Source organism: Physella acuta, unplaced genomic scaffold (assembly GCF_028476545.2).
Source record: "Physella acuta isolate Inbredline_101_S28 unplaced genomic scaffold, ASM2847654v3 ptg000157l, whole genome shotgun sequence".
Lineage (NCBI taxonomy): Eukaryota > Metazoa > Mollusca > Gastropoda > Physidae > Physella > Physella acuta.
The window spans coordinates 40,398-67,972 of NW_026731676.1; the positions used below are offsets into that span (position 1 = coordinate 40,398).

Consider the following 27,575-nt stretch of genomic DNA (forward strand, 5'->3'; position numbering starts at 1 on the left):
GCCTACACACCATTAAATATACTAAATGGGCGTAACATAAACACACACTAGTTGACATCAGGTGGGGGAGGATTTTTTTTTCAAGTCTCTGATAATAGAATCTACTTTAAAAATTAAATGTTTAGATACTGTTAGTTAACTGAAATACACACACAGGGTAATCCTAACCATAACCCTACCCCATTCCTACCATACGCTTATTCCTAATTTCTAGCCATAAAACTAATCAAGATTACAATACTACTAACAACCTAACACACCTATTTTCGGATGAGTCTATTATCGGACATGATCCGAAATGAGTTTCAATGTAGTAAGTTCACTTGAGTAAATATTATATCCCCAAGAACATTTAAAAAGGTCAATTGGTATTCGTGAATACGTCCACACACCATTACGAAACAGGTCCACACACCATTACGAAACAGGCCAACACACCATTACGAAACAGTCAGCACACCATTACGAAACAGTCAGCATACCATTACGAAACAGGCCAACACACCATTACGAAACAGTTCAACACACCATTACGAAACAGGTCCATACACCATTTCGAAACAGGCCAACACACCATTACGAAACAGGTCCACACACCATTACGAAACAGTCAGAACACCATTACGAAACAGGTCCACACACCATTTCGAAACAGTCAACACACCATTACGAAACAGGTCCATACACCATTACGAAACAGTCAATACACCATTACGAAACACGTCAACACACCATTACAAAACTGACGTGACAGGAACACACACAAACAGACGTACACAGCAAACAGAGCCTTCGAGAACGGGACTCAAACACACTATCGACCTCACCAATCACCCCCCACTGCATTCCCCCTTTTTTAATCCGGGGATTATAAACAAAATAGGCCGACGCTCCGAGCTGTAGGGCTGTTTGCTGATTGGACAAAAGATCCATTCACAGCTCCGTGAGAAATGTTTTCGAGTGCGGTGATTTAAAAAAAAAATTCTAGTTCCAAGTTCAGTGAGGAAATTCTTGGGATTGACATCCAGTTATAGACCGAGCCGTAAGGCGAGGGAGATTATCCAACAGGCATTCAGTGTGAAGTTATTTTTAATTTGCAATAGCAGGTTCAAGGGAGAGAAGTATTTGTATAGTCAAACATTGCATGCATGGCCGAGTCTGGTATGTTTTTTAGTGTTGTTTGATTCTCTGATTTAATGTTGGTGGTGCAGACCGTATGTTCGAAACAATTTTTATAAACGTCTATGCAGGAGATTTTTTGTTTGTTTAATGAGTCTTAGAGTTAAAGAGGATTATATAAAGATTAACAAAAATAAATACCGTATTAAAAATGACACGTCAAAGGCCAATTATTCTTTTTTAATATTTCAAGAATCTATTTTATTTATTCGTTTAGTTCCGTAATGCTCAAGTTCAAGACTTCATATAAATGGTAATTGCAGGACATAAAAATGGATTTCATTTGCTCTCTACTTCTTCAAGTACGATGCTCGGCTAGTTAAGGCTAGTTTGGCATTGAAACGTTTGCGGGGGGGGGGGGGGGGTGGACGGAATGGAAGGGGTGGATACAAAATTAAAATATTTAAAATATTTCTTCCTGCAAGTTTAGTTAGCACAATGGCTAGTGGGGAAATATGTATAGTTTTATGAACGTACCTTACAGGGTTAGGGTAAAACTGATACACACTTTCATATTATAGATTTATATAGTTTATCAGCATACAAACACAAATAGAGGCTGCTTATTCGATACGTTGAATCTTAGATGTTTTAAATTTGACACTTATTTTTAAAAAGTTACAATACAGCCTCGTTTAAAATACTATGTAGCCGCACTTTGATATTCTAGATTCTAGTACAACATAGCTTTGATACACTAGTATAAGTTCGCTTCGTTATACTAATACCAAGCAGCCTCGCTTTGATATGCCAGGACAGCAGTTTTGATATAATAGGACAACCTCTATTTAATACAATATACAGCCAGAGGCGTAGCAAGGGGGGGGGGGCGGGGGGGGGACATATGTCCCCGGGCGCCGACCTTAGGGGGGCGCCAAATTGAAAGTTTGAGGGGGGGGTGCAAATCGAAAGTTCGAGGGGGGGGGGGGGCGCAAATCGAAAGTTTGTTTCCGGGCGCCGGGAGGGGTCGCTACGCCTCTGTATACAGCCTAGCTTTAATATAGACCAGCCTCGCTTTGATCTAAGAGACCAGGCTCGCTTTGCTATACATGGCCAGCCTCGCTTTGATATAAGACTCCGAGAAAGAGGCTTCGTGTTACGTTCATCCCCTCAGTGCCCCTTCTTTCATTAGCGACGTGCAAAGCTCGCCACATTCTGTTTGAAGTAAATTACGCTTTTGTTCACGGGTCAAGTTAATTCCCGTTAATTACGGTGGGGAATGAACCCGGTCTTTATGGCAAGGATACATCGCGGGCAGCTTATCAAAGGTGAAAATCAGCGTGGTTTAATTTACCAGCGGTCCGCGGGTCACACGTGGTCATCAATGTTTTCTCAAAAATTATTTTTAAAAAAATATTTTTCTACGATTGGAGTTACAGTTTTTAACACTATACAATAAATTTAGACTGTAAATTTAAAAGCATAAGTAAGGTCTAAAAATTATTTAAATAAATTAATAGTGTTGATTAATATTGAAATTAAGGACTCTTTTATGCTACAAACATGATGGAAATTATAACAGCAATTATGAGAAAATATTTTCTAATGTAATATTTATTGCTCAACTTTAGAAAAATAAAAGTTCCTAATTTATTTGAAAAAAGTGTTAAATATTTTCAAAATTCTAGTTCCGGCTTGCTTAAAGCTCGACTAAATTTCCACGTATGAACTTTTCATAATGTCAATAGACATACGTAGTGTAAATAACTTTTTAACTACTCGCTAGAAATGGGAGCCTTTGGTTAAGATTCCCCTACATAAGCGTAAACCCACGGCTAGAAACTACTTCTCTTGACACACAACCATAATCAAACACTCGACACACGGTTCGTCCATAGACAGTAGTTTTTTTTATGTACAGGGAGGAAACTGTGGCACTGAGTTACCTGAAATAAACTCGTACGAGAGTCAACTAATAACGAGCAAATGTAAACATTCGATAAGAACCTCTACCACTTTTGGTGACATTGATGGTAAACGGTTGTAAAGAAAAAAAAATATACGTCGATTAGGTTTGTAAAGTACGAATGAAAAAAAAATGTATTTAAAAAGTAATCCTTTCGTTTTATGTGCGTAGCCGTACGTGTATAACCCACCTGACCAAGCCTTCATTCATTGGTCCGATCTAGCGATTCATACGCCCACGAGTTAGCTTACGTGAGAAGAAACAAAAAAAAAACCAGTCGGTGCACCTTTTAACATCATTAACTGTTTGCACGTATCTATACACACACATTGGAATTCTAGTTGAATGGGGATATGTTCAATGTGATAAATGCTTGTCTAGCCGGGTCCCGAACCTGTTCCCGGTGATGGGAGTGGTCTGTTTCCTCATTCTTCAAATAGGAAGTTTACAGAAACCTGTGTGGTGCATACAATGTGAAAGCTCACCTTCCCACTCCCTTCTGTAACTCTCACTCCTCTTTTCCTTCATCCACTACCATCAGCTCTACCACTCCCATCACCCACCCTTCCCCTACTACCATTTTCAGTCAATCCTATTCACATTCATCATCACCACCTTCTGTATGTGCATATTTCACCAACCTGCAACGGCAGCATTATTTTACTCTCATGTTACACCTCCCTCAACCACACCCCGATATCAAATGTTCACTACGTTACTACTATCATTCTTCTATTCTACCCCCAAAGCCACCACGCCCATCCACCCTTACTCCAACACCCTCCACCCTAACGCTTACACCCTCCTCCCCTAAACTCATGCATACTACCACAAGCTGACGCCCCTCCCATCCCCTAACATACTACACCCTAACCCAAACAACCCCCAGGACTCGAACACACTCGCCCTTCTTACGCTACCCCCCCCCCCCCCCCCATTAACCCTAATACTCTGCCCTACCCCTACCGACCATTATATCTCCATAATTTCCCTTCACTTTTCATCCTGCCTTAAAATTCTATACTCGAACAACCTTATCACATATCCAACAATGTCTGAATATAACACCTCACACTGGTCCTTACGCAATATCGGCAGTTTTTTAAGGCGTTTCCCCACCCACTATGATCATTCAGCTAATACTCCACAAATATTTCAGTTGCGTGACCCTGCAATAGGAGGGTCTTCTTATAGCCTAGTCATCTGATACTTCATGCAAACACTCATATATATGGGCAGATACATTATATATATATATATATATATATATATATATATATATATATATATATATATATATATATATATATATATATATGTAACAAATTATGTTTACACACACACATATTTGTATATCATGTGTGGCATATATATATATATATATATATATATATATATATATATATATATATATATATATATACATATATATATATATATATATATATATATATATATATTATACCAACACACATATATGTGTGTGTGTATGTACGTTTAGTGTTACTTCGTATAACACATATTATTTACGTTTAACCATATTTATGTTGGATTTGTTCACAAACTGATAGCAAATTCAGGTCAATTTGATATGGTCGACAAACATATAATATTAATGCACAGTCATTCCTAACATTTTGATTATGTCTTCATTATTTACCCTTATCAAGTTCCACAGCCAAGACACCGTACGAAATATTAACTTCTAAAAAAAAAATTTGTCCCCGTAGCTACCCTTCCCCAGACACCCTGTTTAAAAGCTAATCCCTCAGTAAACATCACCTTTTGGGTAGCCAATATTTATTTTTTGAAAACACGCGTGTAATATAAGTAGTCGTACGACAATACCACTCGAGCCTAATTTGTTTTCGCCACTTGGCTCGGTTAGTGCTCCCGTCGTGCGGCCTTACCCCCCCCCTACCTCTCGTGACGACAATAGCCTTAATGTCATGCTTATTTACAAACCCTCGGGGAAGTCGAAGTCAACTGTTGACTTGATGAACAGAAACCCTTTCATCCTCATAACAAGGGTAATGCGTTTTTAAATGTTTTAAGTGACCGTCGAATTTACCCCCCCCCCCCCTTCATTTCTCCACTTCCACCCACATTTATACTACACCGGAGAAGGTTGTTACTGGGGTACAGGTAAAACGAAAATGGTTTACCTGTTTTCTCGTGCGTTTTTTTTTTTTTTTTTTTTTTTGTACGGTCTTGTCGGGTTAATTCTTGTGATAGACGTTTTAATAGCGCCGTAAACGGTGCGGGGTTGTTTTGTTAAAATTTGATCAGGTTTATCTTAGCTCGAGTTAAAGTTTTGTTTTTCTCGAGTTAGAATTTAACGCTTAGAGTTGAGACGTGTTTCTTTCAAGGTAAAGTTTTTGTAACCTCAACTTGCATAGCATCCACCGTTCTTATAAAGCGCTTACAACACAACAGAAAATTAATGCTAAATTGGTATAAAAATTATGTTGTTAAATAATTAATACACGAATACACGCAGTCAATAGCAAGGAAGACTCGCACTTTAATTATATACAACATACTATAATTATATGGGCCGACTTATTATATGGACGCTACTTTATTTTATATACTTAATTTAAGCATGAAGCCCGGGTCTGAACCCCCCTCCCCCACCCCAACTCTCCCCTTTTTACGCACCACCTAGCTACGCCACTAGATAAACATGTCAAACTTGTCATAAATTTTTAATATTTTTTTTTTACTTCCGCGATACTACGATGCCGACTCACTAATCCATTTAATGATTTACACCAGGGATCTCCAAACTTTTAAGACCGAGGGCCGCATTGACTATCAAATATCAGTTCGGGGGCCAGAGTTTCTTCAAGGCATATCCTCGGTGTTATGGAGCCCTCCCCCCCCCCCCCCCAAAAAAAAAAACCGTCAACCGCCCCACCCCCCCACTTAACAAAATATAGTTTATATAGAAATATATACAAATTTCAAGTTCGCACCCCTCCCTCCGATAAAAAAAAATCTAAATGAATTACTGTCCAAGTTATAATCAGCAAATGTTTTCTTTAACTCAATGAATATATCCTCTCCGGCAAAAAGATCTCCGCGGGCCGGATGAGAGGACCTTGCGGGCCGCATCCGGCCCGCGGGCCGTAGTTTGGAGACCCCTGATCTACACAATTATAAAGACAGCTCTAAAAAAATATTAAATCCAGTATTCCACCATTTATTTAATGTAAAGTGTGGGTAGTTTATGCGACAGTGTCACGCAATAATTCCTTCTTCAAAATTGACGTAAACAGAGTTTCTTCCATGAAAATAGTCTACCGCCCCCTGAACGAAATGGAATTTATATAGAAAATATATACATTTAACAGTGTCCGCCCCCCTCCCTCGAAGCAAGTCTACCGCCCCCCCCCCCCCTCCCCCTATAATTTCAAGTGCCCCCCACCCCCCCCCCCCCCCCCCCGGAGAAATAAGTCTGGAAGAAACACTGGACGTAAAACAGCCACTTGCCGATGCATTTATTTCACGTTAAAGAATTAATCAACGGCAACTGGTCGGTTGTTACTGTAACACTTTTCGTCGCGTGATTCAGCGAGGGTCTCCGCCGAGATACCCTCTCCCTCACCGCCCACGAAAGGTCAAACGAGAACGCAAATTTGAACATCCCCCGTGTCCAATCGCCCTCGCTGTAGGCGAGAGAGATTTTTTCAATAGTCGGAAAGAAGTCGAGCAAGTGTTGAATAACGCCGTATCGATTCCACGGCGCGCGCTCTAACTCCACTGGCCCCCTATTTTTTCTCGCTGCCGGGTCAGACCGTGTCTAATTTTAACTTCCGAGGGGTTCGCGTTAAATAAACCAGCTACCTGTAACTCAATTTTTTTTTTTAAGAAAAAAAAAATCAACTTCTTCGTTTAATCTTTGCAGATGAAATTCATGAAATATTCGTGAGATTGGATTACACAACGGAGTCTAAATTCTGCCTTCTAAATGTGGAAATAGCACAGCTCAAAAGAAATATTAATATTACGGGTGTTTGTGTTTGTGAATAGCCTCCCTTGGAGTGGATGACTTCCCCTGCATGGATTGTGTAACGTGAAGCAAGAGAATTAATTCACTGTGTTCACACATTGGACACCGGATGTTTTGATTTTATCCCTACAAATTCGACACTTGTTGTTAAAGGATTTACATTCTCTGTTGTTTTCTTTGGATTTACAGTTAGGTAAGTCATTAACTAATTAACAATACATTTTTTTTGTCTAAGCTTAGCCTGATTCACAAACACAAATGTATTACATTGTCGTAGGAATTTATTGATAATTGATTTGTTTGTAAAAAAATATTCTAGGTTAATGTTAAGCTTAACTTACTTTTTGTGCGTATACTACTAACTAGATTCTAGATCTCGAATCTAGTATATTACTACTTTTAGACATGCCGGTCTTATAGGCCTACTAAATTTTGTTGGGTAATTTTTTAAAGCATTACTGTCTACGATTAAGACTTCAGGGGAGGATTGTAGTTGTAGTAACCTTAAACTCGGACGTTGATTACACATAAACTCTGACACTGTCTACTAAACTAACTACCTGTTCACTGTTAGTGTTAGCTCTAATACTTAAAAACTAGTCTACCAGTAAACACAACTATCTAACTACTCCTTAACACTAATACTTTCTAATTATCTCTAAAACACTACGATCTAACTATCCGTAGACGCTCACACTAACTTACATCAAAACAATAGAATTTAACTTGTAGAACATGCATTAACCCTAACCGTATTCAAATATCAAGTATCACTAATACGACATGTTAAAATTTTAAACTTAAATTGCAAACGAAACCCGAGAATAGCAATTTTCTTACTGACGAGAGCCCTCGGTTGCAAAATCTAATGCTTGTATACAAAAAATCTATACAGTATTTTATCGTAGTCAGAACCTCTCTCATCTCCTGCGATCGACCTTTTGCCGCCCCCCCCCCCCCCCAAAAAAAAAAAGAGAGAGATGGGAATCCTGTATAGAAAAAAAAGTAGGGATGGGAATCCTGTATAGATGAATAATTTCCACTTGTCGATTCCACCGCTGATTTAGACGCCACTTTAAGCTGGATAGCTCTCTGGTTATTTGTAAGGATATGTACACAGAGAAAAAAAATGTACATCGAACCTAGAGGTCAGGAATTATTTTTTTTACATTGAACCTAGAGGTCAGAGTTTATGGGAATCTTTCTCCAAACCATTGCCAGAAAAAAAAGACTTTTTCGGTAAATGGAATGTTACTGTGAACTAGTAGGCTATTGATGTTTTTTTTTTTTTTTGTTTTTTTTTTTTTAAATAAAGTTACTGCAAGCTTATACGTTATGACAAATAATAGGATTATGTTTAGCGCTTGAATTTATCAAATTGATTTAGTCATAATAACTTAACAGTAAACAGGTAAAACCAAAGTTCCTTTTTTCAAACACTTGTTTCTGTGAATTCGGCATATGAAGGGATACCCTGTACCCAGCCGCCTTTATTTAGTTAGGTACCCATCAGAGCTGGATGGACTTAAGTGACGTTCTACTGACCTGAAACTGGATTCGAACTCGAGACTTAAGCAATCTAGCGCTCAACCGCTAGGCCACCTCGTCCCACAAACTTAAAAGTATCACACCCTTTTTTTGGAAGAATTCCTTATTCAGCTCCCCTGTGAAAATTACCACGATTCGAAACATAAATGTTAAAATCTGAAAAATGTTTCAAATATAGGTTAGAATAATAAAAGTGAAATGTTATTCATTAGTGGGTTGGGCGCCATTGTTTGCATTCTGCTGAAGCACAAAATATACACTCTGAAGGGAATTCTACAACACTTGTTTGTGCATTTAAGTGCGCACATCTTGTAAACTCGACGCGAATTTTTCTTCTATGTATACAGTCTCGCCGATCTCCTTTGAAGTTTCCTATTTAGGGAGCTGGCAGTAGCGAGGAGTGCGCACGGAATTGGTGCGCAAATTAACTTGACGCCCGCGAGAAAACATTCGACTACTCTTTAGCAATCCTTTTTAAGGAGAGTTTCACTTTTTTTTTAATGCTGGGTAAAATTAATGCCCTTGCCATTGAACACGTATTCAACTGAATGGAAATAAACTGGACCATTTTTTTGTAGATCTGTATAACTTTGTGAAATTAAACATGGTTTTTGTATTTTTACAGCAGAAAGGAAAATAAAAAGTGTGTATAAGTATGTATACTTTTAAGGAAAAAAATTATGTGTATATGCATGTATGAATATCTATAGACTGTAGATAATATAAAAGAATATATTATGCAACAGCATTTTAATTCAAATAGAACCTTAAACATAAATAGGCGTTGAATTTTAAACATGTACATGTTAATTATATGTGGGTGTTAAATTTTAAATCTTGATATGTAAAATATAAGTGGGTGTGACATTTTAAACCTGTATAGATAAAAACTTGTCATCGTGTGATTTCTCCAAGTGACGATCTGGATTTACTATCCCAACTGTAAAAACATGGCGCCGATCTTCTGATCTAGTGACTACGACCTAGAGTCCCCTCCCTAATCCTATTTGTTTCATCAACCGGACAAACCCTGGCGATGTTGAGTGTGTGTGTGTGTGTGGATGTGTGGATGTGAGAAATTACAATATATCGGAACAAGTAACTATACCCCCTCCCCTCCCACCCACCACCCCCCCCCCCCCCCCCCACACACACACAGACACACACATCCCTCCCTCTCAGTGAGATTAGTTTTGCAGCGTTTCTACAGTTGGTGCCGTTGATTGTCTTAAAACATTTCTAAAAGCCTGTGTCCTTTGCTTGTCCTCCAGTAATCCTTAAAGCTTTAGTCATTCAGTGTATTCACTCTGTAGTAAAGTCTGTATCATTGAACCTCCTCAAGCGATCCTAATGATTGTGCTATTGGATGTTTTGGCTGACACAATATCAAAAAAATATTTATCATAAAACGATCACAACGAATATTAATATTAGCTATAGATTCAATCAAGCTGTTCTTGGCCCCTAACTTTCTGAAGTCGTTAGACGTATCCAGGTCAGCCTGACCCTAAATCCACCACCGGATGACCGTGTAATCTAACTATGCTGCATTAATTAACGTATCCACGTTTTAGATTAAACCGATGAGAAGTGTAAAAAAAAAACAACCTCCAAGTTTTAAAACATTCTACGCTTTGTTAGAGAAATATAATAGACAGACGCTAAATTAAAAAAAAAAAGTAACCCCGTAACGTTTTGATTGAGAACGATTCTATAACAAAACTTTAGCTTTATATTTTTAAAAATTATATTATATAAGGTTGAATATTTGTTATAGAATCGTCACACCAAGTACAAGGCTATGTCTGTAACACAACTCAAGCATGACGAACAGCAAAAGGTGTATTACATTACATCACCTGAAGGTCGTTATTGTAAGATTTATAGACGTTGATGTCTCTTTCACCCCTCCCCACCCAACCCCTACATCCTATTTGTATGTGGGATGTCGAGTTCACGGTAAAGAAAATCATAACTCAGGTGTCGGGTTCCTATCTTGACAATGATCTTATTGTGTGTGTGTGCCCAACAGAAATGTATCATTGTCGTGATGGATTCCAACTTGTCAAAGTGAACTTCTTTCTTATGGGGTTGTGGATGTCTCGAAAAGTGGATCTGGGGGTGAGGTGGAGTGGGGTGGAGAAGGTACTGGAAAAATCCATAAGGTTTTTGTTATCATCCATTTTTCTTGCTACCCAACTTAAATCGATTGGAAATTGAAAATTTAAAAAAAAAATTGAGTATCCTTTCAGACCGGATAACCCGTTGGGCAGATGAAGTAGAGTTTATACGTTTTGATAATCTCGGCATATGAAGGGATAGTGTGATCATCCCTTTGCTCGGTACGCAAACCCTAGTGTCCTATTATCATGTCAGAAACACCAGGGAACTAACATCAGGTAATAGAAAAACATAATGGTACATTTCTCCAGATGATAGAAATACACTGGAAATTCTGTCAGGTAATAGAAACACGAGGGACCTTTTGTCAGGTAGTAATAACACAGAGACCTTCTGTCAGTTAATAGAAATACAAGAGACCTTTAGTCAGAACTCACAAACGCTAAAAATACATATTTCATATTCTCAGTACGTGATTTGACGAAATATATCTACATCTATAGCCTAATCATCAACCGATACCAATACGTAAAGTGTGATTCCTCCCCACTTCCTCCCCGCCCCTAATTTATCTCATTTGTAGTAAAGGACCTAGTTTCGCCAATATCTTGCTTTGATTAATGTGTAGGAGGGGGCTGAGGTCATATGATACCGCCAATCATTTTTATTTACAAAAAGAAGTAATAATTTACTCTGGAATATATAGAAAAGACATGAAGTAGACAGGCGTATTGATAAGTGACGGGTAAATTAAAAAATCAAATTCGTCAAGAGATTAATTCTGCACGTGTCGAATCTTCTCTTTAGCTTTTGAGTACTCTCCACGGACTTAATGCCATCAAAGCTTAGGGTTGTACTTTAATGCTCTAGTCAATTAACTCAATGATGTTTTGAATATGGTATCAGTGCTGCCTTCCCTAGTTTATGAATGACAACTGAGATTATGTTCAATATCAACTTCAGATAGTGCCACGATAATAGGATTTTATTTTTTAAAAGGGTGTGTCAGGTTACTGGGGGTAAATTATAATTTGCTAACGTTAATGCAAACTTATCCCAAACTCAAATCTTATCCCAACTATTACTACAACCCTAACCCAAATCCTATCCCAACTATTACTACAACAGCCATAGCCCCAATCCTAATGGTACTATAACCTTAGTCCTAACTCTAATTCTGGTCCAAACTAGCAACACAAATACGCTGAAAATTAAATATCAATTTTTACATCAGCCGTTACATGAAATGAGTATAGGTGCAGATATTTATTTTTCTTAAGAGCAAGCAACCCTTGCTATGCCACTTTAATTTCTGTGTATCGACTTTTGAGAAATAGTATGTTAACTTCATCGTATTAGTCTGGATACCGATTTGTTCAAACTTTAGTTGGTAATTAGAATCCCTGTAAAAAACTTGCTGTTTTTTTTTCTCTTCACGATGCAAAAAAAAAAAAGTGTAGTTGAAAAATTACAATGTCAATTAGTCGTTGCCGCATTTTTAATGGAGTTCAAAAAGCGAAGCCGCCTCTCTTCTTGTTAATTATTAATCAATTTAACTCGAGGCTACGTTAGTCAGTTTAGCAGCCAAACATCTCCCCCACCCCACGTACCACCCACGCCCCTAGGGGGAGCTGGCCTAAAACAAAACATTTGCGTACAGCGCTCGCGAAATTGCTTCCCTTGAGCAAATACATTCGACATCCGCGTGAACTTTGTGGACGAGTCCATTGTTGTTACAGAAGGGATGTTTGTTCGCTCAAGGCCCCGGGAACTACGAAATACTTAACGTGGCAGCTTGTCCGAGGTGTTTGTAGCTGAGCGAGCCTGAGGTCGAGGGGGTCAATAGAAAAAGTCATCCCGAGTTTTAAAATAAAGGAAATCGCTACCTTGACGGTATTACGTCACCGCTGTGAGGTAAGTTGGGGTTAAATTGGGTGGCGTCTAAGAAAGGTATGACCTTCATAGCCTGTGTGTAAAATACTTAACATTCACAGCACAATTTAAGGAACTAATAAGAGTACATGTTTGACTTTTCTTTTTACCAAATACATTGTATTACTGTACAATCTATACTAAACAACGAAGTAAAGGTGAGATTTTGATTGGCCACTATCTATAATATAAGAGATCACGTTGGGATTATAACAAAGTATGCGGATATAGGTTAAAAGTTATGATTGTTGTATCACGCTCGGAGAGGCCTTTGCTGATAATTATACAGGGGATTTCCGTTCCTGCGTTTGAGTCAGTAGAACGTGAGTCCACTCAGCTCTAATGGTTACACAGCACGAGTCTGGAAAAGCAAGACGTAAGCTGAGAATAGTGCTGCACATAATTTCGTCATAGCCCGTGATCTCAGAAATAAGTTAACTCAACTTCATCTGCACTATTGACCGTCACCTTGAAAATCCTTTGGGTATCTGGAGACAAAAACTTATCGCTTATACTCTAGCACCTGTCCGCGCCTCTCCAATGGTTCGCGCCTTCCAGTTTTGGGAACCGCTGCAAGTATAAAGAGACTGTGCTTCTCTAAACAATGGCAGCACAAATAGAAACTGTGTTCATACGAAGTGGTCGTATGAAGAGGTCATATAAAGTGGTCATACAAAGTGGTTATATGAAGTAGTCATATGAAATTGTCGTATGAAGGGTAGTATAAAAGCCCATATCTCTACAAGTCACACCATAGTCAAAGAAAACCCATATTTCTAACAGTCATACGGTGGAAAGAAAACCCATATTTCTAAAAGTCATACGATGGACATAAAAGCCCATTTCTCTAGTGGCAACACAAAAAAGCCCATATCTTTACGTCACGAATCTGTGTCTGAATGTTTCCCCGGTACTTCGGTATCAATTATTCAAGACCAACATTAAGTAAACGTTTGAACTTCTCTATCACCAACCGCTACAACCGTTGACTTTCTTTTTACAGAGTCGAAACTTTAACACACTCGTTAAAATACTCTCCGTATACTAACAGCGGGGACGGAATGGTCTCGCGGTAGAGCGCTAGATTGCTAACCAGAAAGTCTCGAGGTTGTATCCGGGTTCAAGCCAGTAGAGCGTCCCAGAGTCCACCCAGCTCTGATTGGTACCTAACTCACTGTAGGGAAAATAAAGGCGGTTGGGCATAGTGCTGACTACACTATTCGTTCATATGCCGAGGTTACTGAAATAGATGGACTCTACTTCATCTACCCAAAAATCTTGGGCACGAATGGGAAAATGATGATGAAAGAAAAGAAAATAATGCTGTATCACTAGGAAACAGAGGCAGTGGCGGTATAATGAAAATTGATGAGGTACTAATACAATTATAAAATTAAAACATGGTATGTAGTCCTAGCAACCGGTTTTTGTTAAGGTAAAATAGTTGATTGGAATGTTTAAAACATTCGTTTTGAGGATACACTAATAAAAGCAATACGCGAAAGACGTTATGATGATTTAGCAAACAGAAGAGTTAAGGCTAACATGTAGGTAAAATCGTTAGTTTTATTGTTCAAAAGACACGATTTGTGGATGTACTATGCTTAAGGAGTAGATTTAGTGCATGAAACACTACATGACGATTTTACAAACAGAAGGCTAGTTACGGATAACGTATAGGTAAAATCGTATGTATTGTTGTTTAAAAGTCAGGTTTTGTGGATATTCAATGTAGATCTAATTTTGTGGATATTCAATGTAGATCTAATACATGAAACATACCATGGTAACTAGAAACCGGACCGCTAGTTACTGATAACATATAGGATAGGTAAAATCGTTAGTTTTGTTGTTTAAAAGTCATGTTTAGAGGAAATTATATGCTATACGAGTAGATCTAATACACGAAACATGCCATGGTAACTAGAAAACAGAATGCTAGTTACGGATAACATATAGGATAGGTAAAATCGTATGTTTTGTTGTTTAAAAGTCAGGTTTTGTGGATATTCAATGTAGATCTAATACATGAAACATACCATGGTAACAGAAGGAAAACCATGGAAAACAGAAGGCTAGGTACCGATAACGTTTAGGATAGGTACAATAGTATGTTTTGTTGTTTAAAATTCATGTTTTGCTATAGGAGTAGATCTAATACATAAAACATGCCATGGTAACTAGAAAACAGAAGGGTAGTTACGGATAACGTATTGGTAAAATCGTCGGTTTTGTTGTTTAAGAGTCATGTTTTGAGGAAATTCTATGCGATAGGAGTAGATCTAATACATAAAACATGCCATGGTAACTAGAAAACAGAAGGGTAGTTACGGATAACGTATTGGTAAAATCGTTGGTTTTGTTGTTTAAGAGTCATGTTTTGAAGAAATTCTATGCGATAGGAGTAGATCTAATACATAAAACATGCCATGGTAACTAGAAACACAGAAGGGTAGTTACGGATAACGTATATGATGGGTAAAATCGTATGTTTTGTTTTGTTGTTTAAAAGTCACGTTTGATGACATTCTATGCTATAGATTCTAGAAATAATACACGAAACAAGCCATGGCGATTTGACGAACAGAAGGCTAGTTACTGTTATCTAACCCCCGTGGTGAAGTTGTGAAACGGAGTTGTTCACTTCGTTTATCGTTGCCTTCCGTACATCCTAGTTACCGAGACATGCCATTGAAAGCTGATTGACTCCCGCGTAACCTCTGAATGTTGTTTGTAGTGACTGAATGATGTGTCGTTATCAGTGGTATGTATGGAGGGTTTGACTTTTTATGATTTTTATACAGTAAAGTTTGAATTGATAATATATATTGAGCTGGTGAGTTGCATAAAAAAATTAATGAAAATTTAATTCAAGAAGTTCATGTTCGGTAGTATGAAGCTCTTAAAACATGTTCATTTTAAAACCATTTTAGTTAAGTTAATATGACTGCTACCCCTGTTTATAGAAGATTTTGAATGAATTTTGAAAGAAAAAAAGTACATGTCCCCGTTTACATGATTTTAAGAAGCGCTTGTTTTCTAAGTCTCCTGTCTACAACCTGATATATGGCCAGCGTGAGTTGAGTGCCTATGCAATCCGTATTAACTGGAGAAGAAAAAACGCTCTGAAAAAAAAGTTTTAAAAACCCCCACCCGGTATCATCATCTATGTAGGAAAGTATTAATGGCCCACCATCATCATGACGGTGTTTAAACCAGCGTGTTACCTCCCTCTACAAAGCCCCGCTGTATATTTAAAATGCAATCGTCCATGCTACGATAAACTTTGGGGCAAAAAAAAAAAAAAACATCAGACACGTGAAACAAAATTTGAATGCTGATGATCGAGTTTTTTTTTATCCCCCACAAAAAGCGAGTGCTTTTATCGATTTGCCATTTGTCGTCGACATGCAGAACACGAATTCACAATTAACAAGTCCCAATAATTACTTCAACCATTTTCGTGGTAAATAAATGAAAAAAAAAAAATCTGAAATGAATATTTTTTCTTACATTTCCCGATCGTGCCGTTGCGCATGCGCCTGGTTCATTTTATGACTGGTATTACGCAGACCGGAAACAGGAGAAGCACGGTCGTCTGTTCGCGAAACAACGTTTCGAGTTTTGACAGATGTCTGCAGAAGAATTTTTTGTTCTGATGTAACATGCATGTTGCGCATTAGCATACGGGTCTTTGTAGTGGCTTTCATTAAGGCTTGGCTTTAATGTTGTTTATAGGTTTGTGGCTAACAAATAATATTATTGAAAATTCCAACTTTTTGTGTGTTTATACAACTTTTTTTTTAATACATCGTTCCTTTCTGTTGTAATGTGTTTACATTTTTACCTACAGTTATGTTGTTTATTTATGTTTCTGCTATTTGCAACAAACTGACGAAACGCCTTACTTCCTTCTTCTGCGTTTAGCAACCACGAGCTTTACCGACTCGACCACACCGACCCCTAAAAGCCTTACAATTTCACATAGAAAATGGACCATTCCACGCGTAATTGAAATTTTAACATTTAATTTGTCATTTTTTAAAGCCAAGACTCTAGGTTATGATGCCAATTAAAAGTGTAGAGTTATTGCTTGTAGTGTATATATAACCCCTACTTACAATACCTATATTAATCTGTTTTGTGTTTAATGTGAGTCTCTATCTTATTTAAACATTTAGGAGATTTAACATTTGGCTCAGATAGTGGTATTCATTTATCTTAATAATATATTCTCCATCCCCCCAAACCATCAATTCCACTCCACTCCACACCTACGCCGCACACAATCTATTTTTAGATTCACCAATAAGCAAAACAATTAACCCGCTGTGTTCATGCTTTGGTATTCAATGTTATTCTTGATTTCTTTGAACGATTTTGTAATCCCCCTCACCCCGCCCTTTCAAATCGGGATCGACCAACTAGCGCTCTTTAAAATATCGTCACGACAACACGTAATGGAACCTATAAATAGAACAAAATTGTCTTTGAGATACGAAATAGTCTCGCGATAAAAATAAAGTCATTGTGGTCACGGATTGTTCTTAGTCTGGGGCCCCGGATTATTCTTAGCCAGAGGCCCATGATTAACTTCAGCCAGGGGGCCCAGATTATTCTTAGTCTGGGGCCCATGATTAATCTCAGTCAGGGGCCTCAAATTATTCTCAGCAAGGGCCCCGAATTATTCTCAGCAAGGGGCCCATGGTTAATCTCAGCCAAGGGCCCCGAATTATTCTCAGCAAGGGGCCCATGATTAATCTCAGCCAGGGGCCCCGAATTATTCTCAGCAACGGGCACCGAATTATTCTCAGCAAGGGACCCATGATTAATCTCAGCCAGGGCCCCGAATTATTTTCAGCAAGGGCCCATGATTAATATCAGTCAGGGGCCCCGAATTAATCTCAGCAAGTGGCCCATGATTAATCTCAGCAAGGGGCCCCGATTTATTCTCAGCAAGGGGCCCCAGGAATAATCTCAGCAAGGGGCCCTAGGAATAATCTCAGCCTGGGGCCCAGGATTATTCTCAGCTCTGGCTAAGACTTAATCCTCCCTTGATCAAGACCTGCAACAATGTGAGACCATTGGCTTACCGTGGATACACCAAACCTCTCTAGATATACGCAATATTTCTCTATTCCTGGTCATCGGCTAATCTTGTGACGAACGGAAATGCTTTAGGCTGATTATTATTACAGGTAGGATGATTATAATTACATTTAGGATGATTATAAATACAGGTAGGATGATTATAAATTCGCCGAGTTAGTTCGAAGATAAGTAGCTTTAGTAAAGTTTTAGAGTGCAGATGGGGGATGGTCAATATAGTTTTAGTTTCTACACTTTTAGGGAGAGGGTTACTGGCTTGTCTACCTCGTTAAAGGGGGTTGTGTGGGTGGGAAGGGGGGGGGGGGGGGCTTTTTTTGTAAAATGTTGAAAATGCGTGTAGTGGCAATATGGAAATGTAAAATTGTATTAAATTGAGGGACGTTGTGTGTGTGGGGAGGGGGGGGGGGTGATTAAGAAGTTATGACAGCTTTCAATTTTTAATCGTTTCAGAAAATTCGTGTGAGTTTTAAAATAATTAACAATTTTAAAAATAATGAATATTAAAATGTGAACCAGAATTTCTGATTTAAGTCGATTTGCCTATTATCTAACAAAAATAACGCTTAGTTGATAAATTATATTCCTATAAATAGCTGCACCCAAGCAGATTATTCGATTGCGTTCTTGCTTTCATAACCCCACCTTATCTATTATGACATTTAGCGGAAAGCAGATTACACAGTTCTATAGTTCCTTATTCTAATGTATTAAAACAGTTCATCAAGTATTTAGTTTACACTGTAGTTTAAGGGCCGGCCATCTGTATTTTAATGTTAAGCTGGTAAGTAAATGTTCTTCTGTTGTTCCTTCCTCCCCCTTCATCGAATAACAGTTCCGTGGTAATGGAAAATGATGATGAAAATGATGTTGATTATTTTATATTAGAAATGTTTTTGCGATGTGGGTGCGGAAACAGAAGTAGGGAAGGGGGAAGGGGGTGGGTTTTTGGGACACGACAAGTGAAATAAGGTTTATAGAATTATTTTAAACAGCTAGAAGTATTTTGTGAAAAATAGGTATATTTGTAAAGCAGCGGTCTATAAATTGTTACACTGAGGCGACTACACCTTCAAGAACACCCCCATCCACCATTCGGTTTTTTTTAAGTTCCTCGACAGTCAAACATACATGTACCTGGTAAACAAAATTTATTTCGACTCAACGTGTCTATGGTTCGAATAGCATATTTAAAAGACAAAGCTCGCTTAACCCGGGAAGTCTAACAGGACTCTGTACCTCTAGCTTGGCAAGGATTCGAACCCAGCAACAAACACATCAACCTTCATGACCACTAGCTCCGTGCCATTTTTATTTCATTTCTCCAGGCCCTGCTGCACAATAGGAGGTCTTCATCAATAATAAAAACTAATTAATTTTTTAGATTCTATTTAAAAATTAACCACCAGGGCTGGGGAAAAATGCCGCGTTTTTTTTTTTTTTTTTTTTTTAATTACCGAGTATAGATTGAACAGTCCCTATACCAATGGCTATTTTTTTGTGTGGCTAGGACAAGTAAATTTTATCATCAGTGCGATTGTCACCTTGTTTGCTCTTGTATTACTATTTTCATCAACGGCTTGTGAGGCCTGATGTAGTTTTACAAAAATATTTTTCACAATCATTTGTACATTCTTCATACAGAGCGTCTTAATTATATTTCATCAGAACAAAAACTTGAATCCATTGTTTACTTATTTAGTTGATAGTTGGAAATCAGGGAGAGGGCAGGGAGGGTACAATCTCGAAAGTTGAAAAATATGGAAGCCATCTTTGGGCGTGATTTTTTTCTGCAAGTGAGTACTTAAACACTGGGAAAGTTAAGCTTAAAAACCCTGCCATTTTTTTACCATCAGTGAATACAGTGAATTTTTGCATCTCTACAACTAAAGTATTTAAATAACTGATAGGTTTTTACATAATGCAGAGTCAAATTGTAAGTCAAACATATTTGAAATATACAACTTGGACCGGCAGTTGTATGAGGTTGTAAATATTCCTGTTTGAAAAAATAACAAACAATGTTATTTTTAATACTATTGAATCTCCCTGATTTTTAAAATATCTTTTTGGAAAATTGTATCAGGTTGTCTCCCATTTGGTATTTTAAATTTATTGGAAGTAGCTAGTTGAGTTAACGTATTGATCTATTTAAAAAAAATTAAAAATGTGTTTCCGAAATGCAACAAGGTAAAATTTGTAAAGCAAATTAGACTCTTAAAATAAGATAGAAAACAAATTTGATCTTTGAGGTCCAATGCCCTATACGTCACATCACATGTGTTCAACTGTTGAGCTTTCTGCTTAACCCCTAGCACTAGTCCGCGATGCCCTAGTGAGGCACATCTCCCAGTGTGAGAATCACTGCGCTAAACCACCACTTTTTCATGAGGCAATTTCAAAATTATTTTACAGGACGGCGTGTGACGCGATGTACTAAATTTACATGTCTAAATTATCATTAACGATGTAAGTAGTAGACCACTGTATACTGGTGTCCTCAAGTTTTCGTACCAATACAGGCTCGATGGCACCTGATCTTGAAGGAATTATACATCTTCGCTGTGTTATAAAGTTCAATTAGGTCATTTTTCTTCCTTAGTAAAACATCTGTGATCCACTAAAGTCCCACAGAGAGTAGTGCGTGTTTTTACAGAATTACTTAGTGTAGCAATACTTCACTTGCCCCATGGACCGTTATGTTCGAAAGGGGAACTTTACTTTTACTTTACTTAGTGTAGCAATACTTCACTTGCCCCATGGACCGTTATGTTCCAAAGGGGGACTTTACTTTTACTTTACTTAGTGTAGCAATACTTCACTTGCCCCATGGACCGTTATGTTCGAAAGGGGAACTTTACTTTTACTTTACTTAGTGTAGCAATACTTCACTTGCCCCATGGACCGTTATGTTCGAAAGGGGAACTTTACTTTTACTTTACTTAGTGTAGCAATACTTTACTTGCCCCATGTATAGTTATGTTCTAAAGGGGAACTTTACTTTTATTTTACTTAATGTAGACATGATATTGTAGATATGATGCGTTGCTGATCTTGTAATTTACAACCATGTATTGAAAAAGGGTTACTGGTGTTAACTTTCTTATTAAACATACACATGAACCGCTTACTAATTTTTTTTTTATTCCACTTTGATTGTTTCTTCATTTTTTTTATTACATTACATTTTGTTTGATTAACTTATTATATGACGAATGTTTTATCATAATTTACATACATAACTCTACAGTTGCGGGTTTTCGCCTTATTTTACACTCGGCACATTTACACAGAACAAATGTGCCGACCCTCAACACCAGAACATATCCAATGTTCGACTTTTCTTTCCTCAAGTTCCACATGATCACTTTTCCCCTTCTACTTTGAAATCTTTTTGTGATGTTTTCTTACAATCTGAACATTTGCTATTTGAATAACTAAATAGATAAACACCCTCTACAAAAAACTTCTTAAATCTACCCCATCCCCCGTAAAAAGCCGCAGACGTACTGATCCTGCATGCATGTAAATTTAAACACCACAGGTAATTCCGGTAGGATATTCCTACCTGAAGCACGCGTATTCCCACCTGTTTACCTTTCTCGCGTGAGCAGGTAAGGCCAACAATAAACTGTAAACGACGTGATTGAGAGAGACAGAAGGTAAGCAGGGATGTATAAACACCTCTTTATTATTCAATCATCTTCATGGATGCGGATTTCCCCGATTTTTAGTGACGGCAGAACGAGTTTTTCCCGTTCCTTCATACACATTTTTAAACTGCCTCGTTTTATTTTTTTTTATTTTTTTTTCTATTTTTATATATATTTTTTATTTTTTAATAGTGAATTCAATGTTTAAATGTAAAGTCCTATTTAGAATAATGGTTTTTAACCGGGGTTCGATCGAACCCCAGAGGTTTGTTAAGTCAATCTCAGGGGTTTGCCGGAGGTCAAGAAACACACCGGCGGACTCACGATCGGATTTTGGCAGTGTGGACGATAGAAATATTAAAAAGGGTTCAGTAAATGTCCAAATGAAACTGGTGGGTCTACGTACCTCCAGAAAGGTTATGAACCGCTGATTTAGAAAGAGGGAAGCTGAGTACAACTATCGTTTTGCCTAAAAAAAAAAAAACCACCAAAATTAAGGATATAGCCTATATTTATAACTTTTTTTTAACAATACATTTTAATATACATGAATGTGTTACAATAGTCATTGTTGTTTGGAGTACTGTATTGTTTATAAAATGTCAAAATGTTAATTTATGTATATCAATTCAGCGTTTATTATTACTTTAGTGCTCACAAACACCTGCATCTTTGTGTGGGCTTGTTTCTGAAAGTTACTTACATTGACCCTCTTATACCATACGGTAAAGTACACTGGTACTGTACATACATGCCTGCGGTTATCTAAAGAGTTCTTCAAAACAAAAACCAATTTTGTTTTTGAGAGTGGAAGAGTGCGCGTCACAATTAAAAGACAATACACTTGGTTGTGTAATGTACTCATGTTTTATGAATACGCTCGTTATTCGTAACGACGTAGAAATCAAAGTCTCCGTCTGTTCGCGATCTTAGAGTTTTTGTGTTTAGAATTTCTCATCGTAAAAAAATGAAAAAGATTTAAAAAAACAATACACAAGTTTTACCTGTACAGATAAGAAAAGCGTCTTTTGTTTGTGTAGGTAAATGAAAAGGTTTTCAGGTATAAGCGTCTATTTTTAGAACAATAGAACAAGACAAGCCAAATTTTACAAAACTAAATTTTATAACATATTTATAAAACTAATCACAAATTTAAATAGCCGTATAAATCAATAAAAAAAAACCACGAACAAAATTGATATTTACAAAATCTTTTCGCAATATTCATTTTGAGTATTTTAATATTTTGATTATCTTAGATACTTAAGATGTTTTGTATTGCGAAATTTTTATCTGGGATACTTTGTCCTTGAGACATTTTGTACTTTAGGTATCTGGGATATTTTAGTGTGAGATAGTTTGTCTAAGCTTTTTGGCAGTGGAATATTCTGTCATTTAGCTATTTTGTCCTTGAAATATTATGTTTTTTATATATTTTATCTGAGATATTTTATCTTAGATATTTTGTCTGAGATATTTTGTCTAAGATATTTTATCTGAGATATTTTATCTGAGATATTTTCGTCTGAGATAACCTGTCTAAGATATTTATCTGTGATATTTTTCTGAGATTTTATCTGAGATATTTTACCTGAGATATTTGGTCTGAGATATTTTGTCTCAGACATTTCGTCTGAGACATTTCATCTGAGATATTTTGTCTGAGATATTTTATCTGAGCTTTTTTATCTGAGATATTTGGTCTGTGGTATTTTGTCTGAGATATTTCGTCTGAGATATTTCGTCTGAGACGTTTCATCTGAGATATTTTGTCTGAAAAATTTTACCTTAGATATTTTACCTGATATATTTTATCTGATATATTTTATCTGATATATTTTATCTGATATATTTTATCTGATATATTTTATCTGATATATTTTATCTTAGATATTTTATCTGAGATATTTTATCTGATATATTTTATCTGATATATTTTATCTGATATATTTTATCTGATATACTTACCCTGGAGCCTCTAATACCTACAACCCACTATAACTTGTTCCACCTGTGTCTCCAGACAATGGCGTGATACAAAATGACCACACCTGCAGGCCGAGAACTGACCCTGACGGCCAGGCTGGGTGCTCTGATCCTGGTCGTGGGCGCGCTGCTGAGTCTGACGGAGGCCGTGGCGACCGTGGAGCAAACGTGGACCTTCAACAAACCCGGCGTGTCGTCACTGGCGTTCCTCCCCATCCTGTCAGACACCAGGAGTCTACATTTTACATTCCAGTTCAAAACCAACCAGGCCAACGGCATTTTGTTTCAACATGTTATACTGGACGCTGAGGTAAGTGTAACGGTGGTCAATTACATGTACCTGTGGTCTCGTAATGTAAGTGTATTGGTGATCAATTGCATGTAGACTTGTTCTGATAATGTAAGTGTAATGGTGATCAATTACATGTAGCTGGGTTCTGATAATGTAAGTGTAATGGTGATCAATTACATGTAGCTGTGTTCTGATAATGTAAGTGTAATGGTGATCAATTACACTTAGCTTTGTTTTTGTACTGTTAGTGTAATGTTAATAAATTACAAATAGATGTTTCGATAATATAAATGTCCTATACATTACATGTAGTTGTGATCGTAAACACGAGTGTAATGTTTATAAACTAGATATCCCTGCGATATGGTACTGTAGTGTAATTCTGATAATAGTCGCTGATATAAGGGGTGTGGTTAAACAACATGTAAGCCTACGTGTGAGTGAGTATATTAAATATTGAAACGCCACAGACTGCTTTCAAACACATTCAAAATTCTGGAATTTTCTATGAGAGAAAATAAAGAGAAAAGTACTTTCGTCTGGGTACAACTTACAAAATACATTCTCGAAACAATGTTAGCTCACAAAGCCTACATTTTACTTAACCCGATGGTACAGAATACACCCACGCCTTTCTGAATGTGTAGGTTCACTGCCCTTACCCCACTGTAAAGCGTGATAAAATTTTCGATCAGAAGTCAACGAATAGTTTTAAAATACCACACAGATGTTATGCTTCCGATTCGTAATTCATAATACATTTTAATTAATTTTTAAAAATATTTTTTTATGTCTTGATTAGTATTACTTCTTGAGAGTTCACGGCGATGTCGACATTAAGGCTTCCTTTTAATCCATTCCAATTAAAACTAACTGACCTAATTACTAATGTCAGCGATATGGCGATGTCACCACTTTAAAATTAAAACTACCAATTAACACAGTTTTATTTTTACTCATCAAATTTTGTCAGATTTCCTAACTTGGAAAAAGTTTTGCAAAAAAAAAATATTCCATTAATAAAACACTAGATTTAGAATATTCCAAAGTTTTGTTTCTTGGAGTTAAAATATTAGATTTAAATAAAACCCATAATTTTTGGTGACAGAGAACACATCAAATTTATCTGGCATAAATCAGTTTAATTTTAATTCGTCTTAACAGCGGTTAAAGCAGCGAGATTAATTAGGTACATTCCGAAATCCTCCCCTAAGTGTGTCATGACTTGACTTGTGTGTCTCCGTTTGAAACAGGTTAACCCTGGCGTCTTAAGTCGGGTGACTTAGCCGAGAACTTAGCAGAATTCATGATGAGGTGGAGTTTGTGCATGTTTTCATTGTGAGTCACCGATGGTGGCAAATAGAAGACGTTTAAAACTCGGTCTATATTTAGACAGGGAGTGAGAACTTTCCAAGGCTAATCTTGGCAACAATGTAAATAAAAGTTCCAGATACACCCTTACGTCATTCGTTCTTGAAAATTTTTTTAGCCTCTGTACCAGGTCCCTGGGCTATAGAAGTTCTAGGCCTCAGGTGCGCTGTCTTGGGACAATTTTCCAACGGTTTTCGGCCGATGGTTTAGAGCCACATACTACTTGACGTTTCGAGGAAAATAATTGACAAAAACAAGAGAATACAAGAGAATACTACGAGATTATGTTAGAAGTGTTGAAAATAACCTTTTGTCTTTTTGTGCGCGCCTTGATTGTTAAGTTGTTGTTTTTCGTTTGTTTTTTTTTTTTTTTTTTTTTTTTTTTTTTGGACTATGGGATGTTTAGTCATGCTATTCTTTTTGTTGAGAAGAAGAAAAGTTTAGCGAGATTTCACGGCCCATCCCTGCTTACCATATATAAACCTCTTGAAGCTAAATGCACTAGTTAGCCTACCTGTTTACTCTATTCTAAACAAATTACTTCTTATAATGGTAAAAAAATAATAATTTCCATTGTTTCAGAAACTTAAAGAATTAGCACTTGTGTGGAATTGATTTTTTTTTCACTAAGTTTTAAACTATTTGAAAGCTAGTATCTACAGGACCTACTAGGTAGTCTCCCCTGTCAGAAGATGGGCTGATCAGTGTTTGAATTATCTCCCCAGAACAAGGCGATACCCTTGTTGTCGGATTACCAGCTGTTTGCCGAGCTGAGGCTAGGGAGGCTGAATGTCAGCTTCGCTATCACCACATACCAGGATGACATTGTCATCGGGAAAGGTGAGTTGTCATTTGTGGGAAGGCGGTGGGATGGTGGCGTGAGTGGTTGAAGTGTGTGGGTAGGTCGGGTGGTTAGGTTGGGTGGTTAGGTTGGGTGGTTAGGTTGGGGGGTTAGGTTGGGTCGTTAGGTTGGGGGGTTAGGTTGGGGGGTTAGGTTGGGGGGTTAGGTTGGGGGGTTAGGTTGGGGGGGGGGGTTAGGTTGGGTGCTTAGGTTGGGTGCTTAGAATTAATGGTTGGTGTGTATGTGGGTAGGTTGGGTGCTTAGACTTAATGGTTGGTGTGTATGTGGGTAGATTTGGTGCTTAGCTTGGGGTGCTTAGGTTGGGTGCTTAGACAATGGTTGGTGTGTATGTGGGTAGGTTGGGTGGTAAGTGGGGTGGTTTGTGTGGGTGGTCAGACTCGGTGGTTAGGCAATTTTCGTTGGGTGTTTTGGTGGTAATGTGGGCTGATAAGTTCTGATGGTTTCTTTGGATGGTTATGTTAGAAGGTTTGTTCGGGTGGTTGTTTAGTTACCCTTAGTGATGGTTCTGATTTTATGCCGCTGATTTTGTAATTGTAAAATTTGAATAGGTTGTAATTTTCGTTGTTGCTGTATTGTCCCTCTCGTGTGTAGTTTATCTTTCAGTGGGTTGTTAATGAAGAATTAATGAGGATAATTATAGCTTGAATTGGTCGTTTATGTATTCGGGATTTTTAAAACAAATATTTTTATATTCGTTATATAAGGCAGGCTTTTACCTAGTCAGTATTTGTAGGGATACTGTTATTTATCTTAAATTGGGATTGACTTCTTATGAGTGGGTTTTTTAATATGATTTTTGTGTGGGTGGACTATTTTCTCGCTCGGGGAGTTTCGTTAGTGAAGCTGTTAGGTAGGTACATTATTTACTTTTAAAAAGTCACGTTACGTGGTTACTTAACGCTTTGTTTAAACTAGGAAGTTCCAATTTCAATCTGTAATGTATTCTACACAATTCCTTTTCTAAAGAACCTATTTTCAACTTTACAACCACTGAACAAACACATCTGATGGTAGTTTTTCATAGTACATCTACAAAATAAAAGTACTTTAACCAGTGACAGCTAATCGGGAGCCCTAAGTAAAATGTTAAAAAGTCGGCGGCGAACAAATTTGTTCAGAACTCTTAACGGTTGACTGAAGCCCTGGGGCGCCATTGTGCCCGCGGTTATGTCACGTCTGCTAGAGATTGACTTCTGCATTAGCGCCTACCTGCCATTGTACTTCCTGTGTAGTGTTAAAATATCGGCTGTCTGTCGGATGTTTTGTGACGTCTACTTGGCGTCTGGAGAAAACTGTTTGCTGTACGATTTTAAAGTCGAATGCAGTGTTTCTTTCAGAGTTTTTTGCCCGAAAGAGTGGGCTAATGACTTCGCACCAGGGGGCTATGTTGACTTTTAAAATTAACTTGTAATCTGGAAATAGACTTTTTTTGTAAGATGTTAGTTTAAAATGTCCATATGTTATTTTTATAAGCCCGATCTTAAGTAGCAAGGTATCATGTCAAAATACAGAAAGGGTAAATGAATATTTAGATTAGTTTTAGATAGGATTTGATACCAAACGGAGATTTTCTACTTAAGACATGGTGGCATTGGATCTGTCTG

At 37.5% G+C, this 27,575-nt stretch overlaps 1 protein-coding gene across 1 annotated transcript in view; it reads left to right on the forward strand.

The window, feature by feature from the left end:
* The first annotated feature begins 1,082 nt into the window (after positions 1-1,082).
* LOC131935766 (axotactin-like) overlaps positions 1,083-27,575 on the forward strand; it is a 110,968-nt gene continuing 84,475 nt past the window's right edge. Inside the window, exons 1-4 of the mRNA XM_059292411.1 lie at positions 1,083-1,161; positions 6,996-7,293; positions 23,484-23,756; positions 25,835-25,949. Of these exons, the coding sequence (XP_059148394.1) occupies positions 23,502-23,756; positions 25,835-25,949 (370 nt within the window). The 5' untranslated portion in view covers positions 1,083-1,161; positions 6,996-7,293; positions 23,484-23,501. The remainder of the gene's footprint in view (positions 1,162-6,995; positions 7,294-23,483; positions 23,757-25,834; positions 25,950-27,575) is intronic.